We start from the raw sequence: 15,780 nt of genomic DNA, 5'->3' as shown, positions 1-15,780 counted from the left end.
CTCAGATTCCAAGAAGAAAAAGACACGTACAAAGAAATAATAAAAAAAAAAATTATAATTATTCTCTCTTTTAAAGAAATGAAAGATATCTTTCTACTTTTGACAGATTTGTCAATAAAAATATACCTAAAAATATATTTTAAAAAACTGGCTTCCAAAGGCTCAAACTGCCAAAAAAACAGTCAAGTGCAGTGAATAGTTTTCAGGGTCGTACACAAAAATAAACAAACAATACTTTTTTTCTAAAATTCCCCATTTATTTGTGCAAAAGTGTCAGACTTTGAGGCGTTTTCTCGGCTCCGAAAACCGCGTGTGAAGTAGTGACGCTATGACCTACAGGACCAGGATGAGAACCAACACCACTCAAAACAAAACCAGAAATAAAAACCTTAAAAATGTGCAAAACAAAAAACACCAGTTCAGACAGTAGATCACAGCACAGAGGTCACAGGGTCGTCGCCTACAGCAGCAGATAAGGGACGTATTCAAAAAGATGAATCAGTAGTGAAAACAGTCGACGGTTTTGAACCAGCAGCCAAACCTCAGCGTGGCTCAGTTGAGGTCAAAGGTTAAGTTAAAGGCCTGTGTGAGGATTGACAATTAAGCGCAACATCTTCAGCCACACCCGCTACCCTGACGTTCCGAAATCTTTGGAAAAAATTAAGTGAAAATCCCTCAAAAAAAAAAGACATACAGGCCAAAAAAAAATAATTTAACTACTTCAACTTGTCCTTCATTTCTCAGAAGCTCCACAGAGTTGACGCACATTCATGTCAACAGCGTAAAGTCAACACACAAATACACACAAGAGCTTCATGAAGTCCATCATCTAAGGATGATTCAATCTTTGACAGACAGAATCACTTCATCTTCTACTAAAAAAGTTTAAATCAATTTAAAAAGACTCCAGCAGGCACAGCGTCGGCAGCGGTCAGAGGTTCAGTCGGGGCTGCTGGCGGGTCAGGCCTCGCCGGGCGTTGGTGTACTGCCTCTGCTGGGCCAGGAAGGACATGGTGTGGCTGGAGGGCGTCAGGCGCTCGCTGGAGACCCTCTGGTGCAAGGCCATGCCCTGGAGACAGAAGACCAGCGTCAGAGACACAGGTGGAGGAGGACCTTCGGAGGGAGGAGGACGCTCACCATGTTGTACCAGGCGCTGATGATGAGCTTCTCCTCCTGGTCGTGCCTCGCTCGGCTCTTCTCGTAGTCGGTCTGAGAAGATCAATAAAAACTTTTCAAACATCTTCTGTCGGTCGTCAGGATCTCACTCTCTCTGGTCAGTGTCTTGATAATTGTATTCAGATTCGTGCTGTGGGTGGAATCTGGTCTCAGCCGGTGAGGAGGATGCGTTGTTGACATGAACACGACAATAACGACACTAAAGTTTTTTTGTGGCTCTAGGGTTTGAAGTCAGGGGAAGTGGTGTCGTACCTCCAGGTGCTGGATCCTTCTCTCCTTCTCCAGCAGCTGGTTCTTCAGGGCCTGGACGGCCGGAGCCGGGGTCAGAGGCTGCTTGTGGTCCAGGGTGGTGATCACCTGCACGACACACGGATTTAGGGACGATAACTGTGACCATTATGGGAGTTTATCAGTGACTTCAGGATATTGAATGTTTACATAATTAAACATTTCAAGCTTTTATTATTGAGATGTATTTTAGTTTCTCTTATATATATATATATATATATATATATTCCAATTCACATAATTCAAATTAAATTTTCTAAATTCATTTTAGGCATTTTGTCAATATAAAATTGTTGGTATAATAGTGACACCAGACAATACTAATAGAGTACAGAGCTACTTGATCCATTAGTCACGTGATCGTCTGTGCTTCACATGATTGGCTAAGGTTTGTAGCTCAGTACTCTACTAGTATTTTCTGGTGTTACTATTATATCAACAACTTTATATTAAATTTAAATTTAATTATTTGAATATATATATATATATATATATATATATATTTGATTAAAACATATATATATTTATATTTAAGAGAACCTAATATTACAATGAGAAATGTTTAATTAATGTCTTAATTTAAAAGACTATAAATTAAAAAAAGATCGACTTAAGAACCTTTTTTTTTTTGCATTATTATAATTGGAATATCACATTTTTAATATAAATTTTTTTTTTCTTTTTTAAATGCGATTATTAAAAAAAAAAAATTCAACCTTTCTTTGTAGAAATGATTAAATAAAATCATTCATTAATATAATTAAAGCTTCTTTTTTTTAAAATGTATAATTTAATCAGTCATTTTCTATTTAAATATTGAAATTCTTGAATTAAAAAAAACCTCAATTCTAACTTAAGAAAATCCAAGTTTCAACCGTGTAAATGCAAGATGTAAACACGTAAACTCCGATGACGCCGCAGCCCTTGACTCACGGTGCGAGCCTTGTCCACGTAGCGTTTGTAGCGCGCCTCCATCTGCCTCATGTCCTCGTCCTTCCTGCGCAGGATCTCCTGCAGCTCGTCGATCTTCTGAGCCACTGAGACGGAGACGACGATGAGGAACTTCTTAAAAACCACTCGCTCGACATCCTCTTACTGTTGTCGTCCACTTTGGGCTCCAGGTCATCGATGACCTCCCTCTTCTTCTGCAGGTCCGAGTGCGCCTCGTGAAGCTTCTCTCTGGGGAGTCAAAGGTCAAAGGTCAATGCGTCTCATAAACCGGTCACATGACTTCAGCACTTACAGATGCTCCTCCAGCTTCTTCTTCAGCAGCGACGACTGACGACACACAAACAGAATCATCATTTAAGAGACGGGGACGAGGACGAGGGCCTTTAGGGGGTCAAAGGTCATGCTGTAATCAGTACTTACGATGGCCTGATTATGGCAGTCGACGGGCCAGCAGAGGGGGAGATAGGGAGGGGAGAGAGAGGCAGGCGTTAACGTCACCACAGCAAACCGTTAGATTCCCAAACAACATTTATCAAGAGAAGAACAAGCAGAAGACGGACACGTGACGCGTCACATGACTCCGGTGGGCGAACGGCGAGACAACCAAAACCGTCCTCACGTTCTCCGTCTTGCTGTCCTGCTCCTGCAGCGCCCTCTGCAGCTCCTCCACCTGAGCGCGCAGCTCCGAGACCTGCTGCTGGTTCAACCTGGAGAGAGAGGAACACGAGGGTCAAACCAAAACCTTCCAGACTTCGCAGCAGCTCCGGGAGTGTTGCCTCCCACACCCTGGACCTGGCGTGGACCAGTCACGCGGCCCACACGCTTGGGCGTCTGGCTCGCCGCCCTGGACACCCGAGCAACAGTCCAGAGGGCCGCTTGACATTTAGGACAGACGCGGCGGCGGCGGCGGCGGCGTGCCAACAGCAGAAACATGAGGGCGAGCAGCTTGTACCGGTTCTGGGTCTCCAAGGCGTTCTTGCTGCGCTGAGCCTCTTCCAGCTGGACCTCCGTGTCCACCAGCTTCTGCCGGTCCTTCTCCTCCTGGACGCACAGCATCTTGTTCTCGCTCTGCAGCCGCACCACCGTCTCCCTGAGACAACGAGATGTTTGAGAAACACCCGTCAAGTCTACGGTTCAGGTGAGAAGACGCACCTGAGCTCGGCCGGGAAGATCTCCGCCGCCAGGTTTCCGACGGCGGCGTCGCACAGACTTTCTGCACGGAGAGATGAAGCTTCACTCTTTGGACCAGCATCACGTTTGTGCTCCTCAGACTCACCCGTGTCACTCAAACCCCCGTGTTGGACCCGAGCACACCTGAGCTCGTCGTTGGTCTCCCTCAGCGTGTCCCTCTCCGAGATCAGCCTCTGGCAGAAGAAGACATTATGACCTCAGGCTTCATTTATATAAAGTGTTAAATCCTAAAACACTTTATTATTGACGTGACAGTGGTGAGAAAAACTTCATTTTAATTTAACTTTGAATTTAAATCCTTAATGACTTAATTAATCTTTAAATACATTCATTTAAATTAAAAAATAAATCATGAAAAATGTGCCTTGTCTGATGGTCAAGGTGACCCGGAGGCCTGAAAACAGCAAGGGATACCACAAACACAAACACATTTGTTTTCTGGCCACCGGGTCACCTTGACCCAGGAATAACATAATGGTTAAATAATCTAATTAATAAAATATTTTTAAATTATAAAATGTTTAAATGGTTTTAAATTAAATAACTGATGAAAATTGTTGCCGATTTTATTTTTAATAATTTATGAATAATGTTACTAGATAATGCTCGAGTAGTTACATTTAAATAATTAAATGATTAATGAAAAATGTCTATTTTAAAAATCATAATATTTAAATAATTAATTAAAAACATTATTGAAAATGTTTACATAAATTAATTAATTAATTTACAAAAGTGAAATCGTTACATTTAAATAACTATATAATTAATGGAAAAATATTTAAGGATTATTGAAATTTAATAATTCAAACATTTTTCCGATGTTACCGGAAAAGTTTGAATAATTCAATTTCAATTATTAATGAAGATTTAATTAGAAAATGTTTAAATCATTTAATTGAAATAATTAATCTAAATGTTTTAAATCCTTTTAATTATTTAAATTTGATAATTTAACCTTTTTTTTCTGTTACACATTTTAATAAAAGACATCTATCAGTGGACAGTGTTCATTCTAGTGTCAAGTCCAGACTGAAGTGATGGTTTCAGGTAAGTTCACGTCTCCCCGTTCCGAGCCACTGACCCCTGCAGCTGGACTCACCTCCTTCTCCTTGAGCAGAGCGTCGAACTTGTCGTGGAGGTTCCTGAACTCGAACTGCCACTTCTCGGCTTTCATGGCCTCGGCCGAGTGCCTGGTGTGCAGCTCCAGCGCCTGCGGGCGAGGAGGCATGGCAACAGTGAGCGAACCTCCGAGCACGTGCCACGGAGAACAGATTGCGTGGAGCGTCGCTCGGGAACAAGCACCACCCGCCTCCTCCGCCCACAGCTTGCCTGTCTCTTGTAGGTGTCCAGCTGATGGCGGACGGCGTTGGCGCGCCGCAGCTCCTCCTCCAGCTCGCAGGTGCGCTGCATGTACACGTTGTTGCGCTCCTCCAGGAGGCGCACCTGACGCCGCAGGTCTCCCAGGTCCTCCAGCTTCCTCTTGTAGGTCTCCACCAGCGCCTCCAGCTGGTGGACCCGGTCGGACGAGTGCCTGAGAAAAACAACAAAAAAAAAAACGTGTAGAATCTTCTCACCTCCGACAAACGGGGCGCTGACGTCAGCATGTGATTTATATCGGCCACAGATGTCAGCGCGGAGCTGAATGGACGTCTGTGCGCGGGCGTGTGTTTGACTTGTTTTTTGAGAGTGTCGGCTCATAATGGAGGCTTAAAATGGGCCGTCGGACGCACGAGTCAAGCACCGACTCGAAGCCCGACAACAACCTTTTAAAACGTTTCTAATTATGGAGAAAATAAAATAAATATGATGGACGTGGAGACTCACCGGAGGATGTCCATCTCGTCCTTCAGCCCCTGAGCCTCTCGAGCCAGACTGGTCAGCTCCTCGTTCCTCACCTGCAGGTCGCTGACCTCGCGCTCCAGGATGTCCGAACGCACTCGCATGTCGTCGCGACCGTTCTCCAGCCTGAAGGGAACCGTTGAGAACGCATTAGAACCACAGAAACCTTTAGTTTTAGGGGTTTTAAAGTATCAAAGGTGCATTTTTTAATCTACTTCAACCTCTTTGCTCTTGATGGATCTACTGACTCCTTCAAGAAACATCTGAAGACGTTTTTATTTGTTCAGGCTTTTCCTTGATTTTCTGGAACTCCTGTTGTGTTATCAGTTTTATCTTGATCTTTAAAATATATACTTTATTGAATATTGTTTTGATTGTTTAAGCGCTTTGTGACCCTGGTCTGGAAAAGCGCTATATAAATAAATATTACTTACTTACTTACTAAATGAAAAAAAAAGTGTCAGTGTTGTCTTAGGGTCAAGGTGACCCAGAGGCCTGAAAAGGAAAAAGGATACAACAAACACATTTGTTTTCTGGCCTTACAATAATAAAATAATAATTGACAATTGTTGCCGATTGTATTTTAAATAATTGGTGAAAAATGTTACCATTTGAAGTTACATTTAAAATACTCAACTATTCGTTAAATATGTGAATTTTTTAAAGATCGTTTAATTTAAATAATTAATTAAATATTACTGAAAATGTTTAAATAATTGATCAAAAAAGTTTCTTAAAAAAAAATGTTTGAAGAGACAATTTAGATAATTTAATTATTAGCGAAATTGTTATTGAAAATAATTCAGTTTAAATAATAAATTAAATATTTTCTAAAGAAATACAACAATGAAAAGGACAAAGGATACAACAAACACATTTGTTTTTTGGCCTTACAATAATAAAATAATAATTGACAACTGTTGCCGATTGTATTTTAAATAATTGGTGAAAAATGTTACCATTTGAAGTTACATTTAAAATACTAAACTATTCGTTAAATATGTGAATTTAAAAAAATCGTTCAATTTAAATAATTAATTAAATATTACTGAAAATGTTTAAATAATTGATCAAAAAAGTTTCTTAAAAAAAAAATGTTTAAAGAGACAATTTAGATAATTTAATTATTAATGAAATTGTTATTGAAAATAATTCAGTTTAAATAATAAATTAAATATTTTCTAAAAAAATACAACAATGAAAAGGACAAAGGATACAACAAACACATTTGTTTTTTGGCCTTATAATAATTAAATAAATATTGACAACTGTTGCCGATTGTATTTTAAATAATTGGTGAAAAATGTTACCATTTGAAGTTACATTTAAAATATTCAACTATTCGTTAAATATCTGAATTTTTAAAAATCGTTCAATTTAATTAATTAATTAAATATTACTGAAAATGTTTAAATAATTGATCAAAAATGTTCCTGATAAAAAAAAATGTTTGAAGATAAAAATGTAGATCATTCAATTATTAATGAAATTGTTATTAAAATAATTCAGTTTAAATAATAAATTAAATATTTTCTAAAAAAAAAAATACAACAATACAAAAAGAATCACAGGAATCACAAGAAAATGAAGTACAATGTTAAGCAAGGAAAATTTAAAATACTTTTTCAATTGTAATCATTTAATAAGTTAAAAATACAAATAAATAGTCTCCAGAAATTCAAAAAAATAAAGAGAATATTTAATTATGACCTGTAATCATAATTTTAAACAAATAACTTTTAATTGCATACATCTTTTAATTCAACCAATAATTTTTACTAGTTTTAGTGTCGCCTGCAACCAATGGTTTCCACCAGCAGGGGGGGAATATTTGTGCGATCCTTTTATAGAAATATTTAGAAAATAATAAAGAAATAAGACATCTGGTCTATATTAAGTGCATTGCTAAGCATTCCTACAATTAATGGAATACATTTATAAAAATAGAAATAACCGATCATGACTGGAATTAATTGTGGTCCCTGTGTTACATTCCTCCTCAGAGCAGCTGATTTTTTAACGTTTATTGAGTTGAAGTTTGTCTCCTGAACTCAAAGCCTCTCCATTAATCCATCAGAATCCACGTGATCCCTGAAGCTCAAACGAAAACTTCTGCTGCGACGAGTCAGACTAGAGAAACGGGATGACGAGGATCAAGGGGAGAGCCGGGCTCCAGTACCTGTAGTTCTCCTCCTGCAGCTGCTCCATCTGACTCTGCAGCAGCAGCAGCTTCTTGCCCGTGATGGTGGACAGGTCCAGGGAGTCCCGGCGGGTCAGCCTCTCTTTCAGGGACTTGGTCTCCGCCTGCAGGGTGGTCTTCTCCTCCAGGGCCACCGACAACTGAGCACAAACACAAAAAAAACCCGGTCGTGAGTCGCTGGAAGAGACGCGAAGCGAGTCAACAAAGAGTCGGGAAAAAAAAAGCGGCGACACAAGCGCGAGTTTAAGAAAGTTTGAGCGACAAAAGTCTGGTTTCTTGAGTCGACATGCGTTAGTCAGCTGGTGTGCGACGGTTACAGGCGGACGGATGTTCTGAATGTTGGGAGTTGTTAGCAGCAGCAGCCCGAGGGCCCGGCCCAGACGACCCGGATATAAATAGAGTCGAACGCGACGATGGGTTCGGTCATGCTGGCGAAGCCGAGACGACTTTGTCGGTGTGCGTGAAGTTAGGAGACACAGGAAGTGGGCGTGGACTCACCTGCCGGTCATCTGTTCACAGGCAACACAGCGAAGCCCCAAACTTTAAGACAGATTTCATGCTTCAGCAGCGGAACCAGGATCAACTCAAATGACTCACGAGTTTGGCTCACAGAGTAAACAAACACACGGGCTGGAGACAAAGTGTCACTTTTATCTCGGTGTTACACAACCACTGATTAAAGCAGCATGTTTGTCTCGGTTCACACAAACAACCCTCAGATGGTCACAAGAGTCACTCGTTCATTACTGGGGATGTACTGAACAGATACTTTCTCTTGGTATAAAATACAAACACAGTTTTAAAATGATTGTGATCCACAGCACTCTGCGTGCAAACTTTTCCAGGAAAGCCGGAATGCACGCCACCTCAAACACACATAACTGAACCCCAAAACTTTTTGGGAAAAAAATGACCCCAAAGAATGCCATAAGAATTCCCAGAGTCTGTTCTAGTGGAATTATTTTGGGCGCTAAATTCTTCTAATATTAAAAAAAACATTTTGTCACTTTTAAGTAAGAAATTTTTATTTGTATAGCGCTTTTCCAGAACAGGGTTAACAGACACTAATCTATCTCCCAAATAATACTAACAGAAAGCAACATTTAACACTCTGATTTGACAGAATTTAGCCTCAAAATAATGCTAACAGAGAGCAAATCAGTATATGTTAGACATTAACAGAATTTAGCCTCAAATAACGCTAACAGAAAGAAAATAAGAGTCTGTTAAATATAAAGAGAAATTAGCCTCAAATAATGCTAACAGAAAGAAAATAAGAGTCTGTTAAATATAAAGAGAATTTAGCCTCAAAATAATACTAACAGAAAGAAAATAAGAGTCTGTTAAAAATAAAGAGAATTTAGCCTCAAAATAATGCTAAATGAAAGCTAATTATAGTCTGTTAAATATGAACAGAATTTAGCCCCAAAATAATTCCACTAGAATAAAGATTTGTGTAACAATTGACAAAATGTATCTCCCAAATATTGCTGTTTGGTTTTGAGTTTTTAATTTTAAACACACAGTACAATCTAAAAATGTACTTGAACTTTTAAAATATATTTTCCTGAAGTTTACTTAAGATTTACTAGAAGAACATCTGCTTGGATTCTCATCCTCACCGACCTGGTGCTCCAGATCCCTGCAGCGCTGGCTCAGGTCGTTCTTCTCGTTCGCCTCCTCACTCAGGAAGTAGTACTTTCTGGACTGTACAGTCAAATCCAACGTCAGTGACCACAAACCAAACAAAGCATGAAGGTTCCACCTGGTAGTCGAAGTCCCCGTAGGTCTCTGGACTCCCTGGTGCAGAAGAAGGATCTTTTGCCAGGATCTGAAAATCACAACGTTGACATTCGAGTTCCGTCATGTGACCGAAGCAATGTAATAAAAACACACCTCTTGAATCGCCGTCATGACGACGTGCTGGACGGATTCCTCGAGGGTCATAATCTGCTGGATTTGTTCTTCATGACGGGAAGAGAAGAACACAGTTTGAGTACCGGGACTTATGTTGTCACCCGTCTTCCGTGCTACAGCGTCATGCGACTTCCGTGCTACAGCGTCACCTGACAACCAAACTTGAGCGTCACCTGACAACCAAACTAGAGCATCACCTGACAACCAAACTAGAGCGTCACCTGACAACCAAACTAGAGCGTCACCCGACAACCAAACTAGAGCGTCACGCGTCTTCCGAACTAGAGCGTCACGCGTCTTCCGAACTACAGCGTCACGCGTCTTCCGAACTACAGCGTCACGCGTCTTCCGAACTACAGCGTCACGCGTCTTCCGAACTACAGCGTCACATCTCAAACCACAGTGGCACGTCTCAAACTACAGCGTCACGTCTCAAACCACAGTGGCACGTCTCAAACTACAGCGTCACGTCTCAAACCACAGCGTCACCTCTCAAACTACAGCGTCACGTCTCAAACTACAATGTCACGTCTCAAACCACAGCGTCACATCTCAAACTACAGCGTCACGTCTCAAACTACAGAGTCACGTCTCAAACTACAGCATCACGTCTCAAACTACAGCGTCACATCTCAAACTACAGCGTCACGACTCAAACTACAGAGTCACGTCTCAAACTACAGCATCACGTCTCAAACTACAGCGTCACATCTGAAACTACAGCGTCACGTCTCAAAAACTACAGCGTCACGTCTCAAACCACAGTGGCACGTCTCAAACTACAGCGTCACGTCTCAAACCACAGCGTCACCTCTCAAACTACAGCGTCACGTCTCAAACTACAATGTCACGTCTCAAACCACAGCGTCACATCTCAAACTACAGCGTCACGTCTCAAACTACAGAGTCACGTCTCAAACTACAGCATCACGTCTCAAACTACAGCGTCACATCTCAAACTACAGCGTCACGACTCAAACTACAGAGTCACGTCTCAAACTACAGAGTCACGTCTCAAACTACAGCGTCACGTCTCAAACTACAGCGTCACGTCTCAAACTACAGCATCACGTCTCAAACTACAGCGTCACGTCTCAAACTACAGCGTCACGTCTCAAACCACAGCGGCACGTCTCAAACTACAGCGGCACGTCTCAAACCACAGCGTCACGTCTCAAACCACAGCGTCACGTCTCAAACTACAGCGTCACGTCTCAAACTACAGCGTCACGTCTCAAACTACAGCGTCACGTCTCAAACTACAGCGTCACGTCTCAAACTACAGCGTCACGTCTCAAACTACAGCGTCACGCCTCAAACTACAGCGTCACGTCTCAAACTACAGCGTCACGTCTCAAACTACAGCGTCACGTCTCAAAAACTACAGCGTCACGTCTCAAACTACAGCGTCACGCCTCAAAAACTACAGAGTCACGTCTCAAAAACTACAGCGTCACGTCTCAAACTACAGCGTCACGTCTCAAACTACAGCGTCATGACACTTCTGAACCAGTGCAGTTCAGTTCGATGACGTTCCAGCGAGAGGTTGATATGCTTAATTTCTTAAAAACTTTTATTTTGAAGGGAAACCCTCACCTTCCTTCTTGTCACAGCTGACAGCACAGCCGAGCACCAGCTGCACCAGTTTGCCCAGCTCGGTGACGTCACCCATCTCCCCGATCAGGTTGACGTCGGGCAGGTGCTGCTCTGCGACCTGGTGAGCCAGGACCTGAGCCGGGGCAGAACAATGAGACGAAACATCTCCAGACAGGAAATGAGCCGATGATGAAAAGGTCTCTTACGTCATGGTAATATTCCATGATGCTCTTCAGGATCTTCTTCAAGTTGCTGACCTGAAGGATGGGGAGAAGGTCAAGGTGACGACATTGATTTTTAATAAGAGGAACAAGCTTCGAGTCCAGACCATGATCGGTCCGTCCATCGTTACCTTCAGGCGCCAGTTGGCTCCGCCCTCCTCCTTGATCCTGTTCAGCCACGCGTCATTGAACCAGGAGGGGTCTCTGCAGACGAGGAGGTCCGTGATCATCAACATCCACACAAGGAGCTACAACTGGATCCCTTTATCTGAACCGACTGATCACATGAGGTCCACGAGTGACTTCATTAATCCACTCATGCGTTTACAACGTCTCTGGATCCACTTTGATTCTCGTGTCATCATCTCCTGACTTTCACAAGACTCAAGACGTTACTGGACCTACTTATGGAGGTCCATGTACAGAAAGTGTAAGAAAGTATCTGTGCAATTAAATAGTTTTTTTTAAATACCGTATCAATATAGTCGTCAGGATGTATTACATTTTTTTAATTACATTTCATTTTGAATCATAGTTTTTATGGTTTATATTTCAATAAATTGTGCATAAAAAACAATTTGACATTTTTATTTGCAATAAACATGCAACTATTCTCGGACTTTGTTAATTTTTTTGTGTTGCAATTGAACGTCCGCCCGCTAGATGGCAGCAGTCATTACATCCGCCGCAGCCAAAGTAACACTAAAATCACGTTGGACGTGGGCGATGACTGAGGACCAGAGGATACAGTGACTCCAGCAGCTTTTAAAGCTGATGTTTGGACATATTTTGGTTTGAAAACAAATGAAAGCAGTTACAACTGAGGACGAGAGGATACAGTGACTCCAGCAGCTTTTAAAGCTGATGTTTGGACATATTTTGGTTTGAAAACAAATGAAAGCAGTTACAACTGAGGACGAGAGGATACAGTGACTCCAGCATCTTTTAAAGCTTATTTTTGGACATATTTTGGTTTAAAAACAAATGAAAGCAGTTAAGATTTCGTCAAGAGTCATGTGGTCTGTAAATACTGCAACAACAGAGTCAAGTACTCGACAATACTACACATATATACTACAGTATCACTATACATCGTATTGTGATATGCATTGTCAGATTCTTGCCAAAATGTACTTTTTTTATTATTATTATTATCATAAACACTCCAGTTATTTAATTATTGTTAATGATTTGTTTTATAATTTAATTCAGACCTTAATAGTTTAAAATGTAATAGTTTAACTTTAAATAAAATATAATAAAATAAGTCACATGTAGAATACTTTCATTTTATATTGTATCGTCTCATTTTTGCAATACAGATTTGTTTTTTAAGAGTTATTTGGGGTCAACCTGTTCAGGGCAACCACAAATAACAAAAAGAGACACATTTGTGTTTTAAACTAGTTGAGGGATCAATAAAGTTTTACCTTACCTTACCTTACGTAATGTTTTATTTGTTTATGCAAATTGTTGAGCATCAAGGTTCAAATATCATAGACAAGACTTGTCACATTCCCTCCACATTTAGGTGTTTAAATAGACCTTCTTAAGTAAATAATCTAAATAATTTGTTTGATTATTTTTAACATTTATTTCAACTTGAACCTGCCACAACATTGCATTTTAATGCAAAACATTGTGCACATTTAAATAAAATAAAACTCATTCTACCCATCTGCTGTTTGGATCATTATCAGTTATTTAATTATTTTTTCTTTCTATTATTAAACTCTATTAATAATTAAAGTATTAAACCACCACCCCCAACAACAACAGGAAAGCTATTAAAATATTATTTAAAAATGTACAACCTTGTGCAAAACAATCATTCCATCCATCCACTGTTTGAATCATAAACACTTCAGTCATTTAATTATTGTTTATTTTCATTTGTCTAGTTATTAATAGATGTAAACAATTATTTTAAATATTATTTAAGAATGCAGAACCTTTTCCAAAAAAAACCCAACTCATTCTACCATTAACCCCGCTAAGTTATACAATTATTACCATTTTCAATATTAATAGACATTAATAATTGTTTTAAATATTATTAAAAATTCAGAACCTTGTTCAAATAAATAAAAAAGCACAGACAATGGAGGCTGAATTGCGATAAGGAGAGAAATCACTGTCAACTTTACTTCACATGTAACATTTGTTACACAACAAACCGGTAGAAATGTTTCACATATTTGTCAGCAACAGTTGAAGGTTCGACAGCTGAACTAAAATGACTTAAATAAACTTTATTAACTCACATTCTGTTGAGGACATGAGCGATGGCGACTCCACTGGTGAGGTCAGACTTGCTGCTGCATGAAGGCACCTGGAAGGTCTGCAACTGAAACCAAATAAAAACAATATATATATATTTTAATGGATCATTTATTACATTTTTAAATATCCTAATTTTTAAACCAGTAGTTTCGTAATGAACATGCAAAGGTAGTGAGTTAACAACTTGTTCTCTGGGAGGGAAATTAAACAGTTGACTTAAGATAAATGTCTTATTCAACATTGACTTGAGGTGACAGTAAAGTAAACATATGTTTATCTGAAGGTAAACATTATATTATATTATTGACAGCCTCGTGTTAAACTCAAGTGTTTGTGCCACAGACTAGTAAACAAAGCTCAACTACCTAAACTAAACTTTGTAACTTCTACCTAGCTTGAGAGGGCGGTCACTTCCGCTTTAAAACAGGTTTTATTTCACCGTTTTCTCCTTTAAAAAAAACTAATATTTATCGAGGAGCTGGTGACGTCACGTGAGAAAAACACGTATGTTTTCTCACTTTATCAGAGACTGTGATGTCACCTGTTCGCGGCTAGCGATGCTAACAAGCTAACAAGCTAACAGCTCACCCATGTTAGCAGCGAGTCGCACAGACGCGCTCTGTCCAGACTCATCCTGCCGCCGACCCTGGTCCCGAAGGAGCGAAAGGTTTTCTTGAAACTCCTGGAACGAAGTTGTTGTTTTTTAAAGTTCCTTGAAGTTTCGTCGCTCACTCCTGCCTCCTCCACGTCAGTGTCACAGTTCAGACATCATGGCCTCCTCCCCCCTGAGCGCTACCGCTGACTGTCCGGCGCCGGCTTCCGTATTAAGAGCGTTGCCATGGCGACGGATTATGTTCCAGGTCATCTCGTCTGTTTCCACGAAATCGAAAACACCTGCTAATGTTTACCCCTAAATAAAAACAACGATGTCGACCTTATTAAGAGAAATATTGAATATTTTTAGCAATATTTAAAACTTTTATATATACAATATATTGTAATATAATATTGTATTTAGTGATATTAATCAGGAAGGAAAATCAGAGTTTTTTTGTACTATGCATTCAATAATTAACATGATAATTTAAAGTATTTATGAAATTCATTTAGTCTCCTGTTGTGTTATCAGTTTTATCTTGATCTTTAAAGTATATACTTTATTGAATATTGTTTTGATTGTTTAAGCGCTTTGTGACCCTGGTCTGGAAAAGCTCTTTACAAATAAAAATTACTTACTTACTTACAATCTTAAAAATTAATTATGGTTATAATGTAAATACAATATTTATTTGGACAATTGTAAGTAAGTAAGTAAGTAAGTAATATTTATTTATATAGCGCTTTTCGAGACCAGGGTCACAAAGCGCTTAAACAATCAAAACAATACTCAAAAAAGTACATACTATCCATTAATGGTGTAACGTCATCAGTATTAAAGTGTACATTATTATTACTTATTCACTTGTTTTTTTTACATTTTATTATTATTTAAATTGCTTTAACTTATTAATTTTTTCCTTAAATCATGGGCGCGTTAGATATACATGTTATCATGTAAGAAAACATTAAGAGAAATATAGAATATTTTTGGCAATATTTAAAACTTGAACCATATCTAATGTACTCAGTGAGTCACACTTTTTGAATGTTAAAATTACTATTTATTTTTTCCTTCAACATTATTACTATTAACATATTTTCTTCAAGGCTCACGTATTTAAAAAAAATATTTGGCAGAATATAAAGGAGGCTATTTCTAATTTGGAAGATTTTATTAGTATAGTAACAATGAGATTAAAATTAAAATTCATGCAGATCATGGCAACGGATTATTATTCTGAGGTCAATTTGTCTGCGTCTACAAAACAAAGAAAACCTGTTTTTTTTTTAATCTGAAAAAAAAAAACGTTGTCGTCTGAAGTCAAACTCTTTTATTATAAAAAACGGAATTTTAGAAGATTTTTACACTGAAAAAAAATATAAAAATAAAAAAAAAAATTTTAATAAGAAAAGCAAGGTAGTACCTTTTATAGCCACATTTAATATTTAAAATGGTTGCATATATTCAGAAGTAATAATTAAAATAACATTTAATATTCCTATTATAGTTATTTG

The 15,780-nt window shown here is 39.0% G+C and overlaps 1 protein-coding gene across 1 annotated transcript; it reads right to left on the bottom strand.

Moving 5' to 3' along the window:
- Positions 1–235: 235 nt before the first annotated feature.
- hook2 (hook microtubule-tethering protein 2) lies at positions 236–14,448 on the bottom strand. Its single transcript, XM_087808982.1, has 22 exons — positions 14,254–14,448; positions 13,647–13,729; positions 11,514–11,586; positions 11,368–11,418; positions 11,162–11,294; positions 9,545–9,612; positions 9,414–9,479; positions 9,275–9,355; positions 7,628–7,788; positions 5,434–5,574; positions 4,939–5,140; positions 4,709–4,819; positions 3,692–3,779; positions 3,568–3,628; positions 3,368–3,505; positions 3,035–3,122; positions 2,708–2,742; positions 2,561–2,643; positions 2,398–2,501; positions 1,429–1,533; positions 1,138–1,209; positions 236–1,069 (listed from the first exon to the last, which is right to left on the bottom strand). Exons 1-22 carry the CDS (start codon positions 14,296–14,298, stop codon positions 932–934), a joined length of 2,127 nt encoding a protein of 708 aa, XP_087665108.1. The 5' UTR covers positions 14,299–14,448; the 3' UTR covers positions 236–931.
- Positions 14,449–15,780: the final 1,332 nt, after the last annotated feature.

Source organism: Callionymus lyra, chromosome 15, assembly GCF_982586985.1.
Source record: "Callionymus lyra chromosome 15, fCalLyr1.hap1.1, whole genome shotgun sequence".
In the NCBI taxonomy this organism is placed as follows: domain Eukaryota; kingdom Metazoa; phylum Chordata; class Actinopteri; order Syngnathiformes; family Callionymidae; genus Callionymus; species Callionymus lyra.
The sequence above is the reverse complement of the archived record's forward strand: the minus strand, read 5'-3'. Positions and strand labels throughout refer to the sequence as shown.